The sequence below is a fragment of the Gymnoscopelus braueri genome, assembly GCF_963280865.1.
Source record: "Gymnoscopelus braueri genome assembly, chromosome: 2".
In the NCBI taxonomy this organism is placed as follows: Eukaryota; Metazoa; Chordata; class Actinopteri; order Myctophiformes; family Myctophidae; genus Gymnoscopelus; species Gymnoscopelus braueri.
The window spans coordinates 63,256,386-63,283,638 of NC_137604.1; the positions used below are offsets into that span (position 1 = coordinate 63,256,386).

The window sequence follows — 27,253 nt, forward strand, 5'->3', positions numbered from 1 at the left end:
AGATCTACAAAAGTACAAGCGTTGTGAGTTTGTACATATTCAAATAGACAAAGTAAATAGGGCTAAAGTTGTTCAACTGAGTTTTATACAGTATCAACTATTTAGCTGGGGATCCCCTGGAACCCCCTCAAGGACCGCTGGGGGTCCTTTGAGAACCACTGCTATAGAGAATATCTTCATAGAATATGATTCACGTCACAGATCGCCAACAGTAAGTACAATATTAAATGTGTGTGTGTGTGTGTGTGTGTGTGTGTGTGTGTGTGTGTGTGTGTGTGTGTGTGTGTGTGTGCACGCACGTGTGTGTCAGTGTGTGTTGTGTGTCAATGCGTGTGTGTGTTCAGGGTTGTGATCCCAGTGTGCGAGCAGGTCACTGAAGTCAGGGTGTGTGTTGTCACCACAGTTTGTGTTAGTGTTAGTGTGTGTGTTGTAGTGCGTGTTGGTGTCAGTGTGTGTGTTGCAGTGTGTGTTGGTGTCAGTGTGTGTGTTGTAGTGTTGCTGTGTGTGTGTGTCTGTGTCACTGTGTGCATCATCAGGGTTGCTACTGAGTGCGAGCAGATGGCAGCACGGGATTGGCTCCGTCCAGAAGCTGAGCGGCAGATGCCGCTTGCTCATTGGTCGGCCACGCCCGTTGCTCCGCCCTCCTTGGTCGAACAGCTCGGCCAGGGGTCCCAGTCCGTTGTTGCCCGTGGCGACCGCGTGACCGGTGCCCCCGGCGACAGTGGTCCGCTGGTCGTCGGGGGGGCTTCCCGCCCGGGCGAGCCGTAGGAGGTCATCATAGTAACGCAGGCGCCCGCCCGTCGTCACGGAGACAGAGTCGTTGTAGATGTCACAGGTGTCCTGGTCGCCGGGGCAACGGCCGAAGTACCGCCTCACGTCGCGGCTGATGATGTCGGCGAAGCGCAGCAGCTGATTGGTCACGTCGGGCGAGTAGGGCTGTCGGTCAATCAATCAATCAAATCAATCAATCCATAGGGCTGTGATCATTATGACATTTTTGTTGACGATGGTCGTACAAATAATTGCGATTTATATTTTATTGTCTTTTTTTTTGTATTCAACATTAGAACAATTAAAATTTACCCTTGGGCAAAATAAGTAATGAGTAATAATCAAAAAAGTGATGTACTATGACTAAAACAAGTCATATCCTTAATAATTTTATCTACAAGTTTCCTAGGGGGTGGTGGGCATCACTTCCTGTCAATTTGATCCCTGATACCTGATCAAATCGACAGGAAGTGATGCCCACCACCCACTAGGATTTTTTTTTTTTTAAAGCACAAAGAGTCGAGCTGCAAGCTCACAATGTGGCGTGAAGTGACGTGTCGTGAGTTGTAGGTCTGCTCTTACGTTATGTATTTATTTATCTTTTGAAAATAGGCCTATATGAATATTTTTCAACAGATTAATTCACACAGATGAATGGAAACAATTCTGACCATTCAGTAAAAAAAAAATGTGATGATCTCAAATGACTGCAATAGATTAGATTTAACAGTAATATTAATTGTAGCAGGCCTTACCGGCGACTGGGGGGCGGGACCAAGGGCCTCATCTTCCTCCTGAGCGTCACACTCGTCGTCGTCATCCTCATCCTCCTCCTCATCCTCCTCCTCTTCGTCTTGTCTCTCTCCCTCCTCTGGTCTCTCCACCGTCTCTCTCTCCTGGTCCTCGTGTGGTGGAGCAGGAGAGTGCTGGTGGTGCATGATGGGATATCTCTGCTGGTCGCCGGGTGGAGGAGGAGGAGGAGAGAGCTGGTGGTGCATCATGGGAAAGTAGCACGGAGGAGGAGGCTGAAGGTGGAGCGCTCTGATGACACCTGTAGCCATGATGTCTGGACAGGCAGACAGACAGACAGACAGACAGACAGACAGACAGACAGACAGCAGGGTTCAGGATGATGTTCATGTTTTCAAATACTTTAAAACAGGATTTACATTACATTCAACACACACACACACACACAAAAAAAAGGGAAAAAGAGTGGACCAAGTAGGGAGTATAGAGGTTTAAAAAGTAAGTTGAAAGTCAGTAAATTAGAGCCACTCCTAGACGGGAAGGTTCCCGGTTTGATACCCGGGGGATTGGGGGATACACGTAACCCCCAATTGCCCCCGATGAGCAGGTTGGTAACTTGAAAGGTTTCCTCTGCCTCTGGTGTGTGAATGTATGTGTGAATGGGTGAATGTAATGCTCATTGTAAAGCTGGATAAAGGAGATAAATGGAAAAACAAAACAATGAAATTCACACACTTTACCCGTGTAAACCTGTGATGTGACACTAAAGATTATTCTGATTCTAAATGCACAATTTATTTAAGCAAGTAAATATGTTATATTTACCTGGTTGTTGGGAGGACTGCAGGCTCTTCCAGATACACGATGACTGACAGTCTGTCTTCCTCAGCGTGTGTGTTTCTGTGTGTCTGTCTGTCTATATGTGTGTGTCTGTTGTGAAAACTGCTCCCGCATGGTTCTCACCGTTTATATACCTCTAGACAAGGCGTGTGTGTGTGTGTGTGTGTGTGTGTGTGTGTGTGTGTGTGTGTGTGTGTGTGTGTGTGCGTGTGCGTGTGCGTGTGCGTGTGTGTGTGTGTGCGTGTGTGTGTGTGTGTGTGTGGGGGGGTGTGTGCGTGTGTTTGTGTGTTTTAGGATGAGGCTGTGTTTCCACGACAAATATTTGCATGCTGGTATTGGTCAAACACACCTTGTTTACTTTGTCGCCTGGCAACGGGGGAGGGGGGTGAGGGCTAATGGATGCTCTGCTAGGGCACAATGAAGAGCCGTTACACACACACACACACACACACACACACACACACACACACACACACACACACACACACACACACACACACACACACACACACACACACACACACACACTCCATTGCTTATCCCGTTGTGTTCTCAGCCCTAGTTAAAGAGTAAAAGGGTGTGAAATCAGATCACACGCTGTTTTGACTTCTAGAGGGACTCACACACACATCAAAAGGATGTTTGGATCCCATGCCAATCCTGATTTTTGGAGAGTCCTACCACTATTGATTACTGATGCTTTGACCTATGTTTTGTTCTAAATAAATAAATAAATAATAATAAATCCTCAAAAGGGTTCTCAGGTTGAAAGAGGCCACAAATAGGGACATATGGGCTTCATAATGACCGATACCGATATTGATCAAAATTAATAATAAATAAATAAATAATCAGCGCCGAACTTTATATGCACACTACCCGTAGGACAGTGGTTCTCAAAATCATTCATGTCAAGGACCCCCAAATTGATATGCATCTGGACCCCCATCTGACAATGTTCTGTGCCAGGGACCCCCAGAATAGAAAATTTGTGTTTAAAATGTTTTATAACTTTCAAGATTAAAATTCCCACCCCCCAAAAATTGCAAATGTAGCCTACACATCGCAGCTTGTAGATCTGCTACTTTTGAATAGCCAATGTATTAAATATGGATAAAGTGGTTAAAATGATTTTGATGCTGTATTAACACATTTAGCTGGGGACCCCCTGGAACCCCACCAAGGACCCCTGGGGTCCCCGGACCCCTCTTTGAGAACCACTGCTGTTAGAAACAGAAATACCCCCACTAAGTACTAACAAATCCGAAATGCAGGTTTAGAAATGTTTTCAGTAACACTTGCTATGCAGCCCATGTCTATATTAGAATCAACTTATAACACTATATAATTATATATATATAATAAGAACTCATAAATGATCATAACTGACTTATAAGGTTAAGTATAAACTCATTGTAATCAGCTTAGAACACTGTATATTTACAGTTTTAAGCACTCATGAATACTCATAATGCAATCATAGCACATTATAGAGCCTTTTATAATGACTTGATATTATTATACTTAATAACTAATTACTGGCCAACTCATTGGCCAGGATCATAGTTTTTATTATATTTCTCATAGTTGTAATACATATAATAATCATATAATGCTCAATAAACACTGTTATAATGCTTTATAGTGTGATTAGCATCCAATTTATATGCAAGAATATCATAATACATTTTGCCTATTCCTTCAGGGATGTAATTATTGTTACTTAAAGCACCCATTGACCACTTATAGTGACTTATAGTCACACTATAACGTATTATAACAGTGATTGTAATACATTATAACATTATTATAATATATTACAACTATGGCAATTGGCAATTATAATGCACAATCCTTGTGAGTGTCCAGTAATAATGAAATATTATAATACTTGACCTTCTAAGTCATTGTAAAATGCTTATAATTATTGTTATAAAGCATTGTGATTATGTATAAGTTCTTTTAACTATAATTATACAGTTTTATGAGCAGATTATGCATTATAAGTATGTTTATGATGCATTATAGACATGGGATGCATAGCAAGCCCTAGCAATGTTTCTTTGTTCTGTATCTGGTCCATAATCTCATTGTTTATCGAGCATGAAGACCAGACCAACACTCTTGACTCAAACAAAGCAGAGCATTTTCTAAAAGACTTTTCCATCTCTGTTAAATGAACGGATATGTGTGTGTGTGCTACTGTCTGCCTGTCCTTCTGTTTGTGTGTGTAAGAACAACATTAAGGTGTATCTGTGTGTGTGTGTGTGTGTGTGTGTGTGTGTGTGTGTGTGTGTGTGTGTGTGTGTGTGTGTGTGTGTGTGTGTGTGTGTGTGTGTGCGTGCGTGCGTGTGCGTGTGCGCGTGCGCGTGTGTGTGTGTGTGTGTATCAGAGCAGCCGCCCCCATCATTGGTATCCAGGCTTCGGTGTTGATTTTAGGTCACAGGATCAATAGGAGCAATATGTGAGCTCTCCACACGCCCACAATAAATTACACAGGCTTTTAGACACAGGAGGACATGGACACACACACACACACACACACACACACACACACACACACACACACACACACACACACACACACACACACACACACACACACACACACACACACACACACACACACACACAAAATCCTACCTACCACAGTCTATTCATATTTTTCTATAATATGCATTTGATATACATCCGAGTAATTACATGTAAAGTTAACCACATTACTGCTAGAGTCAATAATCTGGTGGCAAACATTCAGTGAAAATAGCAGATCTGTTAAACTTTAAACTTCAAACTCCATTTTATGAATGGTAAGGGCCATTCACACAAAGTACTATAACAATAACTATAACTAAATGATATCATTGTCTTTATTATAGTTATAGGTGTGGACTTGTACTTGCAATCCACTTGAGATAGAAATATTTTTTTTTAAACACATTGTCCTTCTAATGCATAAGGAGACCATCATGAATTCAATTACTTAATTATTTAATTTTAAATGTCTTACGTTAGAAAACGGAAAAATAAGCATCAGAAGGACAGTTTTTACATTTGTATAGGCTGGTAAGCTGATGTTTTTATAGCACAGCTATAAGGCAGTGATTCTCAAACATACATTTTGTCAAGGACCCTCGAATTGTATTTGGCTGCAGATCCCCCATCTGAAAGGCTTTTGAGCAAGGGACCCCCATAAGAGAAGATTTGTGTTAAAACATTTCTAAAATATTCAGATTGTTTAAAAAAAAATAGGCGATCTACAAGCTCACAAAGCATTGCATCAAGTTGCAACCCTATTTTATAGCCGAAGTTTATAGGAGACAAAGTTTTATGCACACCTGATCCGCTCAAAGACGAACTTAGAGAATAAAATAAACTGCAGAACATTTCAAAGTGGCTTGAGTTGTCACAATTAACCTTAAATGTCAAGAAAACAGTCTCAATGTGCATCTCAATACGTAACAGGCCTGTTACGTATTGAACAGCCTGAAGTGGGAGAAGTCCAGCTCGTACTTGCACCACTCGCTCTGGACGAAATGCTGCGAGAGGACGAACAGAGTCCTGCGGCTCTTCTCGACGGCGTCCACGATGTTGTCCACAATCCAGGCCCTGGCGACAAAGTCCCTCTTGTGGAGGCACATGCGCAGCGGCGGCTCCGTGCCCTCAAGCGCCGGTACCAGGTGTTGGTCCACCCAGCTGGAGTCTCTCTCGCTGTAGGAGACGAAGGCGTCGTAGTGGAGATCTCCTCTCTTCGGAGCGGGCCTCCTCTTGGCCCGGAGCCAAGCCCACATCATCCTGAGGTACCACAGGGTGTTGAACCTGTGACACAGTCCTGCCACCAGGGCACACACCAACAGGATGCTGAGACAGAGCCCAGAGAGAGCTAACGCCGCGTGGCACTCAAACGCAGACAGAGTGACCTCTGCTACTTTCTGTCCTCTTGCGTGATCGGGGGATTCGCAGACGTAGGACTCTAACCCGTCCGCCAGCGTGACTTCACGCCTCGCAGAGTCCCTCGCCATGAAAGCGACAAATTCACAGGAGCAGATAAAAGTGTCGCCGCCGGCCTCCATGCTCTTCAGCTTGCTGTAAGCCTGTAAGTCACTGTCGCCGAACGCCTGAAAGACGTTCTGTCGAATGAAGAGGAATAACAGTTCAGGATAGAGGCTGCCGTCGGGCAGATTAGCGATCTTGTTGCCGGAGATGTACAACGCTCTGAGGAGAGGAAGTTCAACGTTGAACGTCGTCAAGAGGTTGTTGGAGAGATCGAGAGCGTGTAAACTCCTCGGCAGACAGGCGGTTGCTTTCGATAAATGGGATGACGAGAGATTTAGTAGGCGGACGTTGGGTGGCCAGCCGCAGGCCTCCTCCTCCGGCATGCTGTGGAAGGTATTCCCGCTCATGTCGATGTTCTCCAGCATCTCCAGGTTGGTGAAGAGATGGCTGCTGAGCGATTGGAGGTTGTTCCTGCTGACGTTGAGGGTCCGTAGAGCCTGGAAAACGCCTGTGCCGTCGCACATCATCTCTCTCATTTTCTGATCGTTCAACAGGTTCCCGCTGACATCGATGTACTCCAGCCGGGGCAGGTCCTTGGAGGTCTCACAGAGAAAGGTGTGCACCCAGGTGTTGACCACAGAGAACCTTCGGAACGCTCTGAGGAGATGTTCTGGGAGGAAAATGGCCGGGTAGCCGTAGAACTGAGGGATTTCAACGTTTTTTAGGACAAACTCTTCCAGGTGCTCAAGATGACACGAACATCTAGGCCAAATACCGGTCAGGAAGTATTTAGAGTCTTCAGCTACAAAGGAGGCGATTTTGGACCCTGACAGGTAATCCAGAAATGCAAAAAAAGTCAGTCAAGCTGACGTTTCTAAAAGTAACACTTTTAATATCCTTCAGGTTGACCTCTTATGTTATGTTTATTTATTTGATATGGACATCACAAATTACATTGGACGGAACCAGATGCATTGCTTACAGTGTATATAGCACGAGTGCTAATTTTCAACACCTGTCCACAGGAAGCTTTTCTAAAATACAGTAACACCAATCTAAAACCCAATCAAGTACAAAAAAAAATAATTATATAAGTATATATATACACATATATACACACCCTAGTATGCATACACATATATACACACACTCACATGTACTAATAATTAACACAATCAAAATCAATATCATACCCACTACATTAACTAAACAAAAGAAGACATAATCATTCAAATAACCAATCAGTAACTATACATGTGAGCACAGTTGATTTGATTTCAACCATAATTTGAGCCCTCTGTTAAACACATTACCATCCGTCTCTAGTTTTAGAACCGTAGGCAAAGAGTTCCAAAGGTTTACCCCCTTTACTGAGAAGGCAGACTGCCCGAATGTGTTCTTGGTTATAGGCACAGTACAGTCACCATGTGTTGATGCTCGTGTAGTTGCTCTGCCAGAGCTCTGACGCCTATTAACCAGTCCAGAAAACAGAGGTGAAACATGATTATGTAAGCATTTAAAAAACAATTTGATAGTACAAAAAACCACAAAATTTTCAAAAGTAAAAAGGTTGTGTTTTCCTAAAATACCACAGTGGTGCCATCTCATCGGTTTCTGATCCATGACTTTTATAGCCTGTTTGTATATTGATGTTATTGGTTTTAAGACAGTTTGAGAAGATTGTGACCATGATGTAATGCAGTATGACAAGTGTGAAAAAATCATAGCATGCATGTACAGCTGTGCAGTTTTACATGATAAGTCCCTTCTAATATGACGAAAACAGTTTAAGTTCGGTTTAACCTTCTTGCATATATGCTTTACCTGTCTGTCGAATTTTAAGTGTTTATCCAAAATAATTCCCAAATATTTTATTTCACTCGTTTCAGCAATAATTTCATTTTGGATTTGTACCTCAAAGGCATCTGTAACAGGCCTGTTACGTATTGAGATGCACATTGAGACTGTTTTCTTGACATTTAAGGTTAATTGTGACAACTCAAGCCACTTTGAAATGTTCTGCAATTCCTGTGTCAGGTGCGCAGCTGCCAGGCTGGCTGTTTTAGCGGACACATAGATGACAGTATCATCTGCATACATCTGGCAGCTAACACCTGGACAGGTTTTTGGAAGGTCGTTAATGTACATTGTAAACAACAGTGGTCCAAGTACCGATCCTTGGGGCACTCCCATGCTGTTAGGAAGCAATCGTGATTTCTCCCCATTGACCCTGACACACTGTTGTCTCCCTTCTAGATATGACTCAAACCACTGTAAGGCTTCTGCAGACATTTGGAAGTGCTTCAACTTAGACAGTAGGACTCTGTGGTTGACAGTGTCAAAGGCCTTTTTCAGGTCCAAGAACACTGTCCCTACGACATGTCCCTCCACCAATAGACCCCTGACCTTGTCAAGCAAATAGCAATTAGCCGTCTCTGTGGAATATTTAGGTCTAAATCCAAACTGCTGTGGATGCAGTAATTGGTTAGACTCTAGATATTCTGTTAGTTGTGAAGCAACAATCTTCTCCAATATCTTCGAGACAACAGGAAGGATAGCAATAGGCCTATAGTTACTTGCCATATCCTTGTCTCCTGACTTATAAATCGGGGCAATTATTGCCGTTTTCCAGCTCTCTGGAAACACATTTGTTTTTATTGATAAATTAACTAAATATGTAATAGGCTCCAGCAGACAGTTCAGATTTTTCTTAATTAATTCAGAGTATAGACTATGGATATCCTTTGACATTGAGTTACTCATATTCGCGATAATTTGTTTTACTGTATCACTAGGTACCTCTTTGATTTGGAAATCATCTGAGTGGACATTGTCAGGCTCCTCAGAAGATAACTCCCTAAATTTAAACTTGCTAGCCAACTCCTGTACAGACTCAATAAAGAAATTGTTGAAAACATTTGCCATAGACTCATTGTTATCAATGATGTTATTGTCTACTTTTAGACTATTGATTTTAGGGTGCTTGTGCTTGCTGGAGTCTGTTAATCTGTTGATATGCTGCCATAGTTTAGAACTGCTGCCATTGGCCTCTTCAATAAGCCTGAGGAAGTAGTTACTCCTAGCCTTTCTTAGCTCAGATACTACTTTATTCCTCAGACCAGTGAAGAGGAAGTGGTCAGTGTTGTTTTTTGTTACTAAAGACCTTTTAAGGGCAAAATCTCTCTTTTTAGTGAGCTGGAGAATATCATTATTAAACCATGGGAGAGAATATTTCTTTGGTCTGCTTTTCCAAGTTTTTGTGTATTTACTTATCAAATTGCCCATTATTGTGGTGAAATTATCTACACTGTTATTTAAATCTGACTCTCTAGTTACCTTTTCCCAGTTGACTTCCATTAGATCATGTTCAAAGTTCGCTAAGTTTGTCCTAGGAATTCCTGTCGTTGAAATTTTATTTTCTGTTTTGTTATAATGAACTAAACGTTTTCCTGTTAGTTTTCTTACAATTAATATCATATTATGATCTGAGAGTCCAGTAATAAGATTATATGTTTTTATTGCTCTCTCTGGCCTATTTGTGAAAATCAGATCAATAAGAGTTTCACTCTTTCTAGCAATGCGAGTCGGTTTATCTATCAGCTGTTTATATTTGAATTTCTCCATAACAGATTTCAGTTTAGTTTTCCATTTTTTTAGTTATCCATCCAGTTCACATTATAGTCACCAAAAAATATGGTCTCATTGCATTTATCACAAGCAGAAAGAAGACTCTTGAGTTCATTATACAGATCAACATTATGAGATGGAGGGTTATAAAGCACAACTATATTAAAATTCATATTTGGGGAAAGTATTACATTAAGTCCCAAACACTCCAAGTTTACATTCAGTTCAAGTTCTACACATTTAAAATGCTCCCTAATGTAAATTAGAACACCCCCCCATCCTACTTTACCTGTGATTCTATCTTTCCTATAGCATGAGTATCCAGATATGTTAACTCTGTCAGTAGAGACATTGCAGTTCAACCAACTCTCAGATATACACAAAAAAATCCAAATTAGACTCCATGAGCAATTTCTTTATCTGATCTATTTTTGGTAAAAGGCTTCTGATATTTAAATGACCCCCCAATAATCCTTTAGGTTTTGAGTATGGATTCCAAATGACTTGTGCATGATTTACAGTTTGAAAGAACTTGAACTGTCTCTGTTTTAGTGTTGCGCGATGACGAGAGTCACGTGACAGTTGTTTGCCCCCCGCGGGGCTTCGTCTTTGTTTACATTGGACTACTGTCCCAGACGGGTCATCGTGAGTACTGTCTGTTGTTGTCGACAAAGCATAAGCAGCCTCAGGACTCACCCGAGTGCCAATTGCAACGACCCGGGGCTGATCACACTCCACTGCTGCCAAGACAGCAGTGCGTGCTGGACGACACTGAACGGTGTTCTCCGCCGCTCCTCCGCGATGTAACGTCGGCCACTGCACGAGCCCAGCTGGCACCGCGACACTCGTGGATTCCCGAACGCCTGGTGAGTTGACTCCAGCGACGGCAGCTGAAAAGGCTTGTTCACCTATCCATGCCTCCGCCAAACAATCCTGCCGACGAAACTTCTCTCCGGCCAATCTACCCCCCAGGGCAGCGCCCGCCACGGCTCCACCTGGACTCATGCCACAGTTGCCACCCAGCGACACGGGAGCTCCGGTGAGTTGCGACAGCGGGATTGTTGTAGATGGTGTTAAAGGCTGGAAGAGTTCGGTCACTGGAGATGATTCAAACTGCACCTGCAGGATGGTGTCTTGCTTCATTGCATAGCCGCCCGCTTCTTGTGGAAAGGGCCCAGGGTTACGTTGAACGTCTCCTGATAACATCAACAGTAGTAATAGCATTTTGGCTGTGTGCCAACTGCTGCTCAATCGCCTCGTTGAAGGTTTGTGTGATGGCTTGATGATCTGGGCGCGGCCATCCTTGAGAACCCGTTCAAAGACGACAACGTAGCCATGTCCAAAAAAATGCAGTTGTGTTTTTACTGATAGAATGCCAAGTGGATCACTGGTGTGGTCCTCACAGTGTTGCTCTTTAGCCTCAGTACCCGGTGTGTCACAGGTGGATAGGACAGGCACCAGCAGTAAGAGGCCACAGACAAGGAGGTACAAACCGGCATTGTGAAGATTATGTTTTCTCTTGTTTTTACCGCACCATTTCAAAACAGAATAGTGCAGTGGCTTACTAAAAAACCCCAAAAATATCATACAAATTTGGCAGATGAATTTAAGGGCAGCGTTGTTAAAAAAAGTTTGCAGATGAGTGGAGCCTACCAAACCACCCACTGCCACTGCCGCCATCTTTTCCCAATTGAGCCACTCTCTTGGAATGGGGACATCCAAGAGGCATTGTGAAACTTTGTTTCAGTGAAAATTAACGTTGTGTTTGGCTGCAAAATATCAGCGAGTAGGACCTTTGCAAGTGATTGGTTTTTCTGAAACAGACCATTTAGAGCCAGCGTTACTCTACTAACCGGCCCAATCCTGCTCAGACTCCCTCTTTCATAGTCCCGCAAGTTTTCCTCATGAATGACCAGTTCCACTTTTCACAGACTGGAGAGACGGTCCCCTAAACCGGAGAGTCCTCAGCCTCCTCAGCGGTCGGAACAGGCTGAACGGTGCTAGTGTTTTGTACTCGTTCTCCAATAGATTCAAATGACGAAGGGAAGCAAGTTTTTTGAACCATTCAGGTGACAATATTGTCAGCTTGTTGAACGACAGGTCCAGTTTCTCCAAGTTGACCAGCAGGGAAAACGCTTGCTCCTGCATCAGTTTGAGCAGGTTCTTCCTCAGAATCAGTGAGTTCAGAGAGGCATACTCCCCAAAGTCATCAGCCTCTATGACCTGTAGAGGGTGTCACGATCATGACATTTTACTTGATGATTTATTTGTCATAGAAATAATTGCGCTAAACGGTTTAATTGTGTTTTTGGCATTGAACATTGGAGCATAAATTAAAAAAGATATATATTTTTGCCTTTTAGGCTTAGTGAACAAACAGGGCAGATACATCTGTCGCCTCACAGCTAGAAGGTCCTGGGTTCGATTCCCACCAGGGACGCTGTGGGCGCTGGGGGCGTGTCTTCTCCTCCGCGTCATCAGCGCCCATACCCTAGGTGGGGTTGGCGAAAGGGCCTACTCTGTGTGGAGTTTGCATGTTCTCCCCGTGTCTCCTAGGGTAGTTAATACCCTCACAAAAACATGTAGTAATCCTGGTCGCTATACCGCCTCCCCCATGACAGCCGGGGCGCCTGATGGAGGGGAAGGGAACTGGTTGGAATAACGTGTTCCTTCCACGCGCTACGTCCTACCAGGGAAACTCCCCCCTGTCAGGTGACAAGAAGGTCAGTTGCCTCTCATGCATTGAAGGAAGCATGAGCTCGGCCCTGGCCTCCCTAGGCTGTGGGGTCTGGTGTAGTGCTGGTGTAGCGCCCAGGATCACTTAGGAAATTGGCACCGGGTGAAAAAAATGGGTTACAAAAATCGGGGGATAAAAATTAAAGGAAAAAAAAAAACAGGGCAGATACATAATTGACAATGACCTGTACCAATAATCGAAATAAATAATGTACAAAATAGGTCAAATTTAATAAATGTATACTTAAAAAATAAGTTAAATAGTGGATAGCTGATCTACAAGCTCACAACACTTCACATTGCGACGTTTTGTTAGTCTGTAGATCTGCTATCTCCGCTGCTTTTGAAAATGTTTTCAAATAATGTATACAGATGGATTGGAATGATTCTGATGATAATGCATAATAATTACGATTATCTCAAATAATTGCGAGGACGAGGTCAGACCGAACCTCAGGCCCGTCAGCAGACAGACCACCAGATGAAAAGTCCTCATTCCCAATCTTCAGTTGCTTCATATCATATCAAAAGAAAAAAAGTTTTGTCAACACTTTCTATGAAGCCGTGTTTAATGGCATTGGATCTCAAATACTCATAACGAATAATGCTTTATAACAATAATCATGACACATTATTAAAAAAATTGTGACTTATAAGAGATATGCATTGTAAACGGCTTACACTTTAATTACAGTTATAAGCACTCATGCAATCATAACACATTATATTGAATTTATAATAACTTATAAACTCAAATGTTATAATACTTCATAATTGCTGGGTACTGGCAGACTTTTTGGCACATCATACGTGAATACAGTAAGGTTCTTGAAATACATTAAGAGTCTCAACTCCCTACCCAAACTCAAAACTAACCTAAACGAATGGCTGACCTTAAAATACAATTGAGCATAGTTTAACTCCTTGAACACCGTGGCAATAGCATCCCCTACCCCCATATTAGGGGATGCTATTTAACAATGTCTGTTATGACCTATTAAAACCATCATTTGACATAGTTTTGTTTTGTGTTGTTATTGCACATGGTTTAATGATATTTTTCCCCTTTACTTAAAGCACCCAATGACCATTTAATAGTGAGTCCTTACAATCACACGACGATGCATTATAACAGTCATTACAATGCACACATTATAATACACTATGATCCTTCTCCAGGAAACCTTTTAAAACGGTGCTTTTAACCCCCAACCCTCTCTGTTTTAATTTATCTCTAGTTGTATCCGTTATGTTTATTGATGTATTTCTGTTGTGAATTCTTGAACACTTTTTGACATTGCTGTTGAAAGGTGCTATACAAATAAAGCTATTATTATTATTATTACGGGGCCAGAGCTCAGCTCTGGACCTGTCTTATTATTGTACGTATTCTTCTGTTTCCGCCACTTTTCGCAGTTCTGGCTGAACCGTGCTGTCGCTTTTTACGAAACGGCCATATGGTAGATGGTCATGAAAAACTATCAAGAAATAAATCTCACAATCTTTCGTCAAAAGGTGGCGCTATAGCACTCAATTGAAAATGCCAACTTTGAACAGGTACAACTCATGCCCTGTTTGACCTACAGCCATAAAACTTCAATACACACATGCGTCTACTCATGATGAACAACTTTAACCCTCTGACTTTTGACCTCTGACCTTTAGATCTCCCACCATTTTGAATTATATGAAAAACAGTTAAAACCTATCTCCTCCTGGGATTTTTGAGTAATCTGCACGAAACGTTTTACACATGAACTTTGGACCTATGCCGACTCAACGATGCAGCGGATTTTCCATAAGTGAAAAAATTAAGCTTTAATGAGCCAATGAATATTGCAGTTTTATGACAATTATTCATCTGCCCCTAACACATACATGCAGACTCACATTTCTTTGAAACTTTGCGGTATTGTTGAGGGTCATTCCAAATATCACTGAAACCAATCTTACTCCAATTGGTCAAAGGGGGGCGCTATAGCGATTTTTTGAAAATGCAAACTTTAAACAGGCAAAAGTCATGCCTCGTTTGGCCGACCGCCCTTAGATTGTCCGCAAATTTGAGCAGTTTGAAAAACACTTAAACCCAGGATTTTTCAGCTATTTGTGTGAAACTGTATCATCTGTCTGACCTTTTTTTTCACAAATCTTGTCTGTTGGTCCAATGGCTTCTCCCTTAAGCGAGTGCCTCATGACCGCAAGGTTGCCGGTTCAAGCCTCACTTGATGCGGACTTCAATAAAGTTGCATTGCACACAACATGATTGTGTCAATTAATACATGTGCAATTGTTAAAGATAACATGAAATGCTTATTTGAGAGGGTATGTTTTTGCAATGTATGACATACTTCATTCTGAAAATAGCCGATCTACAATCTCAAAACTTTTCAGATAGCAACGTGTTTCTCACGTACGTTTACATTGCCAAAGCAGAAAGCACAATACAACAATACAGCAATACAATCAAAACAAAAAATGTAGGTTGTATTCCGTTTCCATGTCTCTCTCTCTCTCTCTTCAATCTATTCCATTCCCATGGCTCTCTCTCTCTCTTTCTCTTCAATCTATTCTGTTTCCATGTCTCTCTCTCTCTCTTCAATCTATTCCGTTTCCATGTCTGTCTCTCTCTCTCTTTCTCTTCAATCTATTCCGTTTCCATGTGTCTCTCCTCTCTCTCTCTTTCGCTTCAATCTATTCCGTTTCTCTCTCTCTCTCTCTTTCTCTTTCTCTCTCTCTCTCTCTCTCTCTCTCTCTCTGTCTCTCTCTCTCCCTCTCTCTCTCCAGTTTCCATGTCTGTCTCTCTCTCTCTCTCTCTCTCTCTCTCTCTCTCTCTCTCTCTCTCTCTCTCTCTCTCTCTCTCTCTCTCTCTCTCTCTCTCTCTCTCTCTCTCTCTCTCTCATCATCATCATGTAGATCGGCTACTTTCACTGGTTTCTGTTCCGAGTAGACATACAATTTCTCTATCGGTAGATGGTTAGGGAACCAGTGATCTAGAGTAGTTAGCAAAACAAAGGCCTGGTCCGTCAGGGACGAAAAGACTTATATATATCAACAGACACCAATAGGACTATCATATCTCTAGCTCAATGAGAAGGAAGGCAGCCTATGAGTCCGGAGGTCACCGGTTAGATCCCCGTCCCCGACGATGTGTGAGGTGATCGCGATTTGGCATTCTTACGCATAGTATTTCTTGACCTTAGGGGTAGGTATAGTTTTACTGAGGTTAGGGTTAGTGAGGGTTTAAAATGCTCATGTTTATTGCATGGTCTTCTTTCTGTATCATCTGTGTGAGCTGCTTTTTCACCATTTCGATCTGTCGGTCTCTCTCTTCAATCTATTCCGTTTCCATGTCTCTCTCTCTCTCTCTCTCTTTAATCTATTCCGTTTCCATGGCTCTCTCACTCTCTCTCTCTCTCTTCAATCTATTCAGTTTTCATGGCTCTCTCGCTCTCTCTCTCTCTCTTCAATCTATTCTGTGTCCATGTCTCTCTCTCTCTCTTTCTCTTCAATCTATTCCGTTTCCATGTCTCTCTCTCTCCTTCTCTTCAATCTATTCCGTTTCCATGTCTCTCTCTCTCTTTCTCTTCAATCTATTCCGTTTCCATGTCTCTCTCTCTCTTTCTCTTCAATCTATTCCGTTTCCATGTCTCTCTCTGTCTCTTTCTCTTCAACCTATTCCGTCTCTCTTTCTCTTCAATCTATTCCGTTCTCTCTCTCTCTCTCTCTCTCTCTCTCTCTCTCTCTCTCTCTCTCTCTCTCTCTCTCTCTCTATTCACTGGCCCCGTATTATCGCTGCTTGCAGCTATATTTATTATTATTATTTGTCTTATTTACCTTGAGAGCCTTCGGAGCGGTGCCTACAGATCAACAACCGCTGTCTCAGGTTGAATCTGTTTAGTTGAATTCACATTCATTTACAGTCATCATCTCTGTCATTTCCTCATATAATAGTTCCTATAATGATTGAATGTCTCTAGGAAGTGGTGCAAAGGCTTTTATCAGAAGCAGGAAGCTCATCTGTTTGATGCATCAACTGAACCAAACAACGAGGGCTGCAACAGTTAATCAAACTAATCGATTAAAGAAATAATCGATTATCAATAATTTAATTAAAAATTTGATAAATAATCTATCCCTATTTTGAGAACATTATAATAGGTGAAGAGTTTCAATTCTTTTTTGAAAATGGCTTATCTACAAGCGTCACGACACGTTGTGAGCTTGTTAATTAACCACTTTATAAACAGTAACAGAGCTTTACTCGCAAACAGAGAAAACATCACACACACATGTTTGTAATACTATATTTGTGAGATTTAAAAACTATTCTATTTCTTAAATGCTGCACACACACACACACACACACACACACACACACACACACACACACACACACACACACACACACACACACACACACACACACGCTCTCCTAACACAGTGTATTCATATTTTTCTATAATATGCATTGTATATACATCAGAGTAATTACATCTTACATGTAAAGTTAAAGTTAACCACATTAATGCTTTAGCGTCCCTAATCTGGTGGCAAACATTCTGCGAAAATATCAGATCTCTTATACTGTATAAGTCCTTTCAACTTCAAACTCCATTTTATGAATGGTAAGGGCCATTCACACAAAGCACTATAACAATAAAATAACTGTAACTAAATTATATCGTGTCAATGTATCATTGTCTTTATTATAGTCATAGGTGTGGACTTTTCAGTCCACTTGAGATAGAAATATTTTTTCAAACTATAGTTTTAGTTATCTTTATAGTGCTTATGTGAACTGCTGTTCAGATTCATTGAAAACACACGTCCCTAGATCTATTTCGACCTCACTCTGACCGTCACTACGGTCATAACAATGAATGATGCCCTCATCTTCTACCTATTATCGAGACTAATACCAACATAGTCATGCCCACATGACCCGAGGAGGCGGTCTCACATTTAACCATGCCCGGTGAGAGCGGCTCCGCCTCTTTGCCTCTCTCGACTCATTGAAGAGACCTACACGGTAGGTAAGTATCCGTTGAGATATAATATACCTATATTGAGTAAAACTGCTTCTGCTTATGCTGGTAGTTTTCACGCTCGCTGCTTAGAAACCTGTGTTTGTTGTTGCTAAAAGCTAGGGTAACACGCTGTTGTTACTTGTTTGTTTGTACCTACAGGGTTTCCTTTCAGGTACGTTACTTTAGAGTTCTGCCTTTGCGGAACGGCCGTGATTCGGCTTACTTTATTTATTTATTTTTATAGTACTATACCCGTCGCGCTGTCCGCAGCTGCTTGGGTTACTGTATAACTCTCCATCCAGGTTGGTGGTGTAATCTCTTTTTTTTGACTCCCTGTGTGTTCACATTCAGTTAGTCTTATTCATTCGGTTCCCTCGTGCGTCCGCGTGCGTTGTAGTATTATTTCACGTTGCTGTTTGCAAGTGTTCATTCGTAAAAAGTCAGCGGTGTCACGTGACTTTGTTTATTTCCCTCAGACCGCTGTTCGCAGCAGGTGGGGTTTGTTTCTTCCCTCTCGTACGTTCGCGTGCAGTGAGTAGGTGATTTATATATATATATATTTTTTGGCATATTGCTTATTATAATTTTTTCCCTCTCGCACGTTCGCGTGCAGTGAGTAGGTGATTTATATATTTTTCTGCATATTTGCTGGCCTGGTACTAAGCTGTTCGCAGCAGGTGGGCTTTTTTCTTGGTTATTATAATTTTTTCCCTCTCGTACGTTCGCGTGCAGTGAGGAGGTGATTTATATATATATATATATATATATATTGGCATATTGCTTATTATAATTTTTTCCCTCTCGCACGTTCGCGTGCAGTGAGTAGGTGTTTATTTATTGCATATTGCGGCCCTTGTACTGCGCTGTTCGCAGCTGGTGGGGTTTTCTCCTGTCCCTCTCGCACGTTCGCGTGCAGTGAGTAGGTTGATTGATTGATTGATGTACTTTATTTAGTAAGACATGAGAACATCAGTACATGGAAGTACAAATTCACAATACAAGGTCTACTAAACTGGGAGACTCATTAAGCACTGAGCTTGTTAAGATGAGATTCCCATGCACACAAATCATGATTGCGAACGCGGAAGGAGGCGACTAAGTGAAGCTTACTATGTCACCGTGCTTGGGTTGTGTGTGTGTCTGTCCCTTATTTATGGTCTGTCCGTGTGTGTTCACACTCTCATTGGCTCGCGCCCCCATGTGACTCGAAACTCCGTGCTGAAATGCCAGCAGCTGCACTGCCTGTATACAGCCGGCAGAGTGCGCAAGAGTGCACTACTACAGTGTGGTTGAAATATAGCAGCCACAGTCAATCTGCGTTCGCTTCCAGCGTTCGCGCGTCTTACTTGTGATATAAGAGACAGACTGTTATACACACTAATAATAGGTGTTTATTTATTGTGTATTGCAGCCCTTGTACTGCGCTGTTCGCAGCTGGTGGGGTTTCTTCTGTCCCCTCTGTACGTTCGCGTACTGTGAGGTATTGGGGCTACTATGGCTCCCCAGGTCTGCCGTGTTGTGAGGCCGCTATGGACCCCCGTGATGGCCACCGAGAGTGTCCCACTTGTTTGGGCAGCTTTCCACTGTGGTCTTTGCTACCACTGAAATGGTGAAGAAGTTGTTTACAGCATTTTCTTAGTTTTTGATAAACCTCCGCTAGTGAAGGCCATATTTATACATATGTATATATGTATTGCGTAGAGCTTAGCGTTAAGCTTTGTTAACAGCTATTAGGTATAGCTGTCTTGTGTTTGTTATTAGCCTAGCTGGTACGAGCAGCGTACACGCCCTCCCTCCAGCATATGGGCTTTTTGATGTAGCCGCAAGTAGTTTGTAGCTCAAACTCTTACTAACAGCTATTGTGTATAGCTTTTGGTTATTAACCTCTGTCTGGTCAACCTTTGTTGCCGGGGTAGGCAGCGTTAGCGCTCTCCTCCCAGCATTATTGTGGACTTTACACTAGCGTGTTGGAGGGAACGTTTTGTCTTGCTTATGCGATGAAAGCAAGCATACAATACTAATAATGCACTTTTCACTGAGATAAATCTCAAAAAGCGCTACAATAAGCATTACAAATAATGTTAAAATCACATGCTTCTACATAGATAGCAGTGTCCAAACTTGATGGACGGCTATTACAAGCTGTTTGGTTAAGTAAGTAAATCTCTGCTGGTGGTACAGGTAGCGTGCTCGCTCCCTTCCTCCACCATACAGTTTCTAAAGTCGAGCTAGCAGCAGCGTTCGCGCTGGCTCTGATTTAATAATCCACTTACATTTGGATGGATCTCGAGGTGCTACATAAGCATGTGCATTGAGAAAAATATGCACTCGCTGCTACATGGATGGCAGCGTCCAAGCTTGACCAATGGCTATTTCAAGCCTTTTGTGTTAAAATAAGCCTCGGCCGGGGGTACAGGTAGCGTACGCGCTCCCTCCCCCCACCATACAGGTTCTACAGTCCAGTTAACAGCAGCGTTCCAGCTAACCGTGACGTTCGCGCTCTGGTTATCTGAGAGTTGACAAAATTCTGCTGGAATTAAAGCCTCTGCTGGTGCAGGCAGCGTACGCGCTACATCCCCCCAGCATACGGCCAATATAGTCTAGCAACCAGTAGCGTTCACTCTCTGGGCTAGTTCTGACTTGTGTGCGTTGGCCGTGCAGAGAAACCGGTACCACCACAATAGAGCGCTCCCACTTTTGCACCTTGTGTGGGGCTCCTTCAGCCGGATGACGGCCATGACCTTTGCCCGCCAACGCCTAGCCATACCACAGCAGGCGGAATCAGTTCCTCCGAGCGCCTGCTTCAGGCGCAGGCCGGCCTCCACTGCCTTTGCTGTTCCTCACGCCTGTACCCAAAGGAGCTACAGGCCTGTCTGAGAGACACTCTGCTTATGGTAAAACCCTGTCAGCCATGCAGGACGTGACAAGAGCTGGCCTGTGTTGCATGCCGGCTATTGAGCCTGCCATCGCACCCCTCATTTGCGTCCCCTAATGGGAGGGTGCTAGGTGCCGTCGACCCCAGTACAGGGTCACGGACGACCTTCTTACAAGGGCTGGTGGTGCCGGAGCACGTGTCGGTCGTGAGGGCGACTCCCTATCACACCTTATGCATGCCCTCTAAATTTCTTTGCAAACGGGCAATGTGAATGCTGACTCCATCACCTTTGGTGATGCGTGACTGAGGGCATCTGGCCGGATGTCCCTCTAACTCGGACAGCTGATGTCCATCCTAGTTCAGACTCATCGTCAAATCTGGCTTTCACAGCCTATCTGACTGAGGCATTTAGCAGAACTCTCCGTAGTCTCCCTTGGGGAGCTAGGAGCAGTATTTGGTTCAGCTGCACAGGAAGCGCTGGAGCGAACCATCCATGCTGAGCAGACTAGTCTGCAGCTTGCAGGCCTGCTGTGCATGCCTCCCTCCAACAGACAGGGGGGGTGCATCAAGGCTGTAGACCCCCTGTCACACCTCAGGGTGTTCTAGTCTAGATACTGCCTCGTGACAAAGAACGACAGGCGTTTTTCATCCTGTCTGGGATGTGAAGGGACTCGAAAGGGTTAGGAAGGTCATGCCATTCATATGTTGACCACAGCAGATGATCTGCAAACCGTCGCCCACAGAGAGTGGTTCACGTCTATAGACCTGAAGGGCGCATACTTTCATGTCCCCATTGCCTGTCTGTCAACACTGGCAGTTTTTTGTGTCTTGCCTATCAAGGCCACCACTGGCAGTTCAGGGTGCCACCATTCGGGCTCTCCCTCTCCCCAAGGGCGTTCACAAGGTGTGTGGCAGCGGCAGGTGCGCCTCTGCAGCTCCGACATGAGGGCTCTGTATCCAGAAATGCAGCACGTCTCCCGTCCCACGGGGCCCATCTGGGACTAGGAGAAAGGTGGCCCAGAGCCATCTCGGGCCACAACATTCATTGATGTTGCTTAAACGCCATGACTATGACAGCCTGTCCGTCCCCATCGTCGGGTGGACGACATCTTAAACCTCCTTTCCTTGCCCCAGAAAGGCCACTTGGATGCCAAGCGGCACGGACACAGGAAGATCAGGAGGTCACAGCAGTGTCTCCTTGCCCTGGCCCCGCATATCAAGGCAACACCTCGACCGTGTATAATGGAAATAATCAGGGCGGGACCAAGCCCCCCGCCTGATCAGCCTACGGGCAATTTACCTATCGGGAGAGCAGGAAACCTGCAGACTTTCTCGCCCGTCAAAAGCCTCCATCGGGCAGGGAGGACTTTCTTTCCTCTGTTGCACAGACTCAGTCGCAGGGCGCCATGGCGCCTCCCCGACAGGAGAGGTCGGATCTGGCATCCCGATCCTCGACACCTCCGACTGCGTGTTTGGCTGCCGGAGGGCCCAAACCGCTGCTGAGCAGCCGTGTGGACACAGTCAGGCATAAATGGTAAATGGTGCATTTTTAGAGCGCTTTTATCCTAAGTGCATTACATAGATTGTGCATTACAGGCATACCATCCTGAATGCAGGAGCACCATCCACCAGGCTACAGTATGATAACAGACGGAAGCTGTTTTCCAACTGGTGTATGGGTCAGGGTGAAGACCCAGTGCGTTGCTCTGTGCCTACTTTTCTGGAGCTTCTGCAGTCCCTCTTAGACACGGGCCGATCTCCTTCTACTCTAAGAGTGTACATACTAGCAGCAATATCATATTGACGTGCTAGAGTCTATAATGGCACAGCCACAGTGGGGAAGCCACGGTCTAGTGTCCCTCTTCCTGAGGGGGGCCCTGAGGTTGCATCCTCCAAGAGCCCTGAGTGAGAACTCCAGCATGGGATCTCCCATAGTGCTGGATATATATATATATATATATACTGGAGATAGCGGCATTTCACTCTGCTCTGGATCTCCAGGACGGTACGGAGGACCTTTCCACGCTGTGTCCAGTTCGAGCGCTACGCTCTTATGTTGACCGCACACGGGCCCTACGGGGCACAGGCACGCAGCTGTTCGTCTGCTATGGTGGCAAGAGGTTGGGGCTCCCCTTGTCCAAGCAACGGCTGTCACATTGGCTCGTGGACACGATCTCTGCGGCTTATGTCGATCTAGGCCAGCCGATCCCTGGGAATGTGGTGGCTCACTCCACAAGGGCGGTGGCCACTTCCTGGGCTGCGCTGAAGGGCGTGGCTATGGCAGAAATTTGTGCAGCAGCTTCATGGACTGTGCCTTGCACGTTTGCAAGGTTCTACAGGCTGAACGTGGCATCCCAGGTGTCTTTGGGTTCCACAGTGTTTCTTGCAGCTGCCCACCGGGATGGTGATGGGGCTGGGTCCCATGTTCCTCGCGACCCGGTTGGTATTAGTCATCCATTGTTATGACCGTAGTGACGGTCAGAGTGAGGTCGAAATAGATCGCAAGTTATGGCTATAACTATGGATCTATGAGACCGAACGATGACCGTCACTATCTCCTGTCACTCGGAACGTTGAGGCGTTCGAGGCTGGAGGCGGAGCCGCTCTCACCGGGCATGGTTAAATGTGAGACCGCCTCCTCGGGTCATGTGGGCATGACTATGTTGGTATTAGTCTCGATAATAGGTAGAAGATGAGGGCATCATTCATTGTTATGACCGTAGTGACGGTCATCGTTCGGTCTCATAGATCCATAGTTATAGCCATAACTTGCGTTCTGGTGACTCCTTCTAATGCATGAGGAGACCATCATGAATTCAATTACTTTTTATTAAGAATAATGCATCAGAAGGACAGTTTTTACATTTGTATAGGCTGGTAAGCTGATGTTTTTATAGCACAGCTATAAGGCAGTGACTCTCAAACATAAATTTTGTCAAGGACCCTTAAATTATTTTTGGCTGTAGATCCCCCATCTGAAAGGCTTTTGAGCAAGGGACCCCCATAAGAGAAGATTTGTGTTCAAACATTTCTAAAATACTCCGGATGTTTAAAAAAATAAATAAGCCGATCTACAAGCTCACAAAGCATTGCATCACGTTGCAACCCTATTTTATAGCCGAAGTTTACAGGAAACAAAGTCTTATGCACACCTGATCGGCTCAGAGACGGGTGCGTAGGCAGGGATGCAAGGTAGAAAATACATTAAAATGACCCGCACACCGTCTGCAGTTGCACAATAGGAACACATTCTATTTAAGCAACGGTTTCGGTCACATAGACTGTCGTCAGGCATCTGAAGTTTACAAAATAGGGTTAAAGTGGTTAAACTGATTGTGATGCTGTATTACTAATATCATTAGCTGGAACCCCCTCAAGGAGCCCTGGGGGTCCCCAGACCCAGACCTTAGGTCTAAGGTCCGTTTATGGCCTCTCTCAGTTTCTGCCAGAACCTGTCAACCAGGTGATCGTCGTTGGGCCACTCCAGGTAGGTCCTGTGGTTCATGACCTTCCGGAGCTTACAGAACCTCCTGGGGATGTTCTCCTGGGCGATGGGCTCCAGCAGAACCAGCACGGCAGCATCGTCGTTGTGCTTGAACAGCCTGAAGTGGGAGAAGTCCAGCTCGTACTTGCACCACTCGCTCTGGACGAAATGCCGCGAGAGGACAAACAGAGTTCTGCGGCTCTTCTCGACGGCGTCCACGATGTTGTCCACAATCCAGGCCCCGGCGACAAAGTCCCTCTTGTGGAGGCACAGGCGCAGCGGCGGCTCCGTGCCCTCGAGCGCCGGTACCAGGTGTTGGTCCACCCAGCCGGAGTCTCTCTCGCTGTAGGAGACGAAGGCGTCGTAGCGGAGATCTCCTCTCTTCGGAGCGGGCCTCCTCTTGGCCCGTAGCCAAGCCCACATCATCCTGAGGTACCACAGGGTGTTGAACCTGTGACACAGTCCTGCCACCAGGGCACACACCAACAGGATGCTGAGACAGAGCCCAGAGAGAGCTAACGCCGCGTGGCACTCAAACGCAGACAGAGTGACCTTCGCTACTCTCTGTCCTATTGCGTGATCGGGGGATTCGCAGACGTAGGACTCTAACCCGTCTGCCAGCGTGACTTCACGCCTCGCAGAGTCCCTCGCCATGAAAGCGACAAATTCACAGGAGCAGATAAAAGTATCGCCGCCAGCCTCCATGCTCTTCAGCTTGCTGTAAGCCTGTAAGTCGCTGTCGCCGAACGCCTGAACGACGTTCTGTCGAATGAAGAGGAATAACAGTTCAGGGTAGAGGCTGCCGTCGGGCAGATTAGCGATCTTGTTGCCGGAGATGTACAACGCTCTGAGGAGAGGAAGTTCAACGTTGAACGTCGTCAAGAGGTTGTCGGAGAGATCGAGAACGTGTAAACTCCTCGGCAGACAGGCGGTTGCTTTCGATAAACGGGATGACGAGAGATTTAGTAGGTGGACGTTGGGTGGCCAGCCGCAGGCCTGCTCCTCCGGCATGCTGTGGAAGGTGTTCCCGCTCATGTCGATGTTCTCCAGCATCTCCAGGTTGGTGAAGAGATGGCTGCTGAGCGATTGGAGGTTGTTCCTGCTGACGTTGAGGGTCCGTAGAGCCCGGAAAACGCCTGTGCCGTCGCACATCATCTCTCTCATTTTCTGATCGTTCAACAGGTTCCCGCTGACGTCGATGTACTCCAACTTCGGCACGTCCTTAGCGGTGTCACAGGGAAAGGTGTGCACCCGGCAGTCGACCGCAGAGAACCTCCGGAATGATCTGAGGAGATGTTCTGGGATGAAGATGGCCGGGAAGCCGTAGAACTGAGGGATTTCGATGTTTTTGAGGACAAACTCTTCCAGGTGCTCAAGATGATACGTAAGTTCAGGCCAAATACCGGTCAGGAAGTATTCAGTGTCTTCAACTACAAAGGAGGCGATTTTGGACCCTGACAGGTACCTCAGAACAGCGAAGAACGCCTCATCGGTCACGCTGAGGTTTCTAAAAGTAACACTTTTAACATCCTTCAGGTTGACCTCTTGGAATGGGGACATCCAAGAGGCATTGTGAAACTTTGTTTCTGTGAAAATTAACGTTGTGTTTGGCTGCAAAATATCAGCGAGTAGGACTTTTGCAAGTGATTGATTATTCTGAAACAGACCCTTTAGAGCCAGCGTTACTCTACTAACCGGCCCAATCCTGCTCAGACTCCCTCTTTCATAGTCCCGCAAGTTTTCCTCATGAATGACCAGTTTGTCGAGACCACTAAGTCCGGCGAAATCGTCGATCTTCACAGACTGGAGAGACGGTCCCCCAAACCGGAGAGTCCTCAGCCTCCTCAGTGGTTGGAACAGGCTGAACGGCCCCAGTGTTTTGTACTCGTTCTCCAATAGATTCAGATGTCGAAGGGAAGCAAGTTCTTCGAACCATTCAGGCGACAACGTCTTTAGCTTGTTGAACGACAGGTCCAGTTTCTCCAAGTTGACCAGCGGGGAAAACGCTTGCTCCTGCATCAGTTTGAGCAGGTTCTTCCTCAGAATCAGCGAGTTCAGAGAGGCGTACTCCCGGAAGTCATCAGCCTCTATGACCTGTAGGAGGTGTCACGATCATGACATTTTACTTGATGATTTATTTGTCACACAAATAATTGCGCTTAACGATTTAATTGTGTTTTTGGCATTGAACATCAGAGCATAAATTAAAAAAATAAAGTCTGTTTGCCTTTTAGGCTTAGTGAACAAACAGGGCAGATATACAAATAAATGATTGACAACGACCTGTACCAATAATCAAAATAAATAATGTACAATATAGGCCACATTTAATACATTTATACTTAAAAATAAGTTAAATAGTGGAAATAGGTGATCTACAAGCTCACAACACTTCACAATGCAACGTTTTGTTAGTTTGTAGATCTGCTATCTCCGCTACTTTTGATAACATTTTCAAATAATTTATACAGATGGATTGGAATAATTCTGATGATAATACATAATAATTACGATTATCTCAAATAATTGCGATCAGGCGATTAGATAGGCTACTAATTTATACTGGCCTACATAACTGACCTGCAGCAGATTGGAGGAGAGGTCCAGTTCGGCCATGAGCCTCATGGGGGCGCTAGGCACCTTGGTCAGTCCCTGAGCAGAATAGTCACAGCGACCCGTTGGGTCACAACCAGAACCGCCATGACACCGCGGTATGGAGGACGAGGTCAGACCGAACCTCAGGCCCGTCAGCAGACAGACCACCAGATGAAAAGTCCTCATTCCCAATCTTCAGTTGCTTCATGTCGAAAGAAAAAAGTTTGGTTAATACTTTCTATGAAGCCACGTCTAATAGCATTGGTTCTCAAACCTTTTAATGCCAAGGCCGCGGACCCCCCAACTGAAAACGTTTTGTGCCAGGGACCTCCAGAAGAGAAGATGTGTGTTAAAAATGCTAAATTATTCAAAATATTCCAAACATTTTATGGATTTTCTGAAAATAGCAGATGTATTTCATGAATAAAGAAGAACAAAAAAGCATAACATTATTTTAATTATTTAATGGGTCATAACAGATCAAATATTTAGTAGTGGTAAGGAACTCAGCAACTTTTTATTTTAATAGCAGATCAGAACAGTGACATTTAC

General features: G+C 44.5%; 3 protein-coding genes across 3 annotated transcripts; all 3 read right to left on the reverse strand.

The window, feature by feature from the left end:
- Nucleotides 1-306: 306 nt before the first annotated feature.
- Nucleotides 307-1,711, reverse strand: percc1 (proline and glutamate rich with coiled coil 1; the record flags this gene model as incomplete). Its single annotated transcript, XM_080448829.1, has 2 exons — nt 1,527-1,711; nt 307-936 (listed from the first exon to the last, which is right to left on the reverse strand). The coding sequence occupies exons 1-2, from the start codon at nt 1,707-1,709 to the stop codon at nt 307-309; spliced, it is 813 nt and encodes a 270-aa protein (XP_080304955.1). The 5' UTR covers nt 1,710-1,711.
- A 4,120-nt stretch (nt 1,712-5,831) lies between these two features.
- Nucleotides 5,832-13,238, reverse strand: LOC308096720 (toll-like receptor 2; the record flags this gene model as incomplete). The annotated part of the gene is made up of 4 exons (XM_080444141.1): nt 5,832-7,183; nt 10,950-11,144; nt 11,898-12,207; nt 13,173-13,238. The coding sequence occupies 4 exons, from the start codon at nt 13,236-13,238 to the stop codon at nt 5,832-5,834; spliced, it is 1,923 nt and encodes a 640-aa protein (XP_080300267.1).
- A 10,796-nt stretch (nt 13,239-24,034) lies between these two features.
- LOC308096727 (toll-like receptor 2) lies at nt 24,035-26,887 on the reverse strand (the record flags this gene model as incomplete). The annotated part of the gene is made up of 3 exons (XM_080444156.1): nt 24,035-25,648; nt 25,802-26,200; nt 26,687-26,887. 3 exons carry the CDS (start codon nt 26,885-26,887, stop codon nt 24,035-24,037), a joined length of 2,214 nt encoding a protein of 737 aa, XP_080300282.1.
- Between the last annotated feature and the right edge of the window lie 366 nt (nt 26,888-27,253).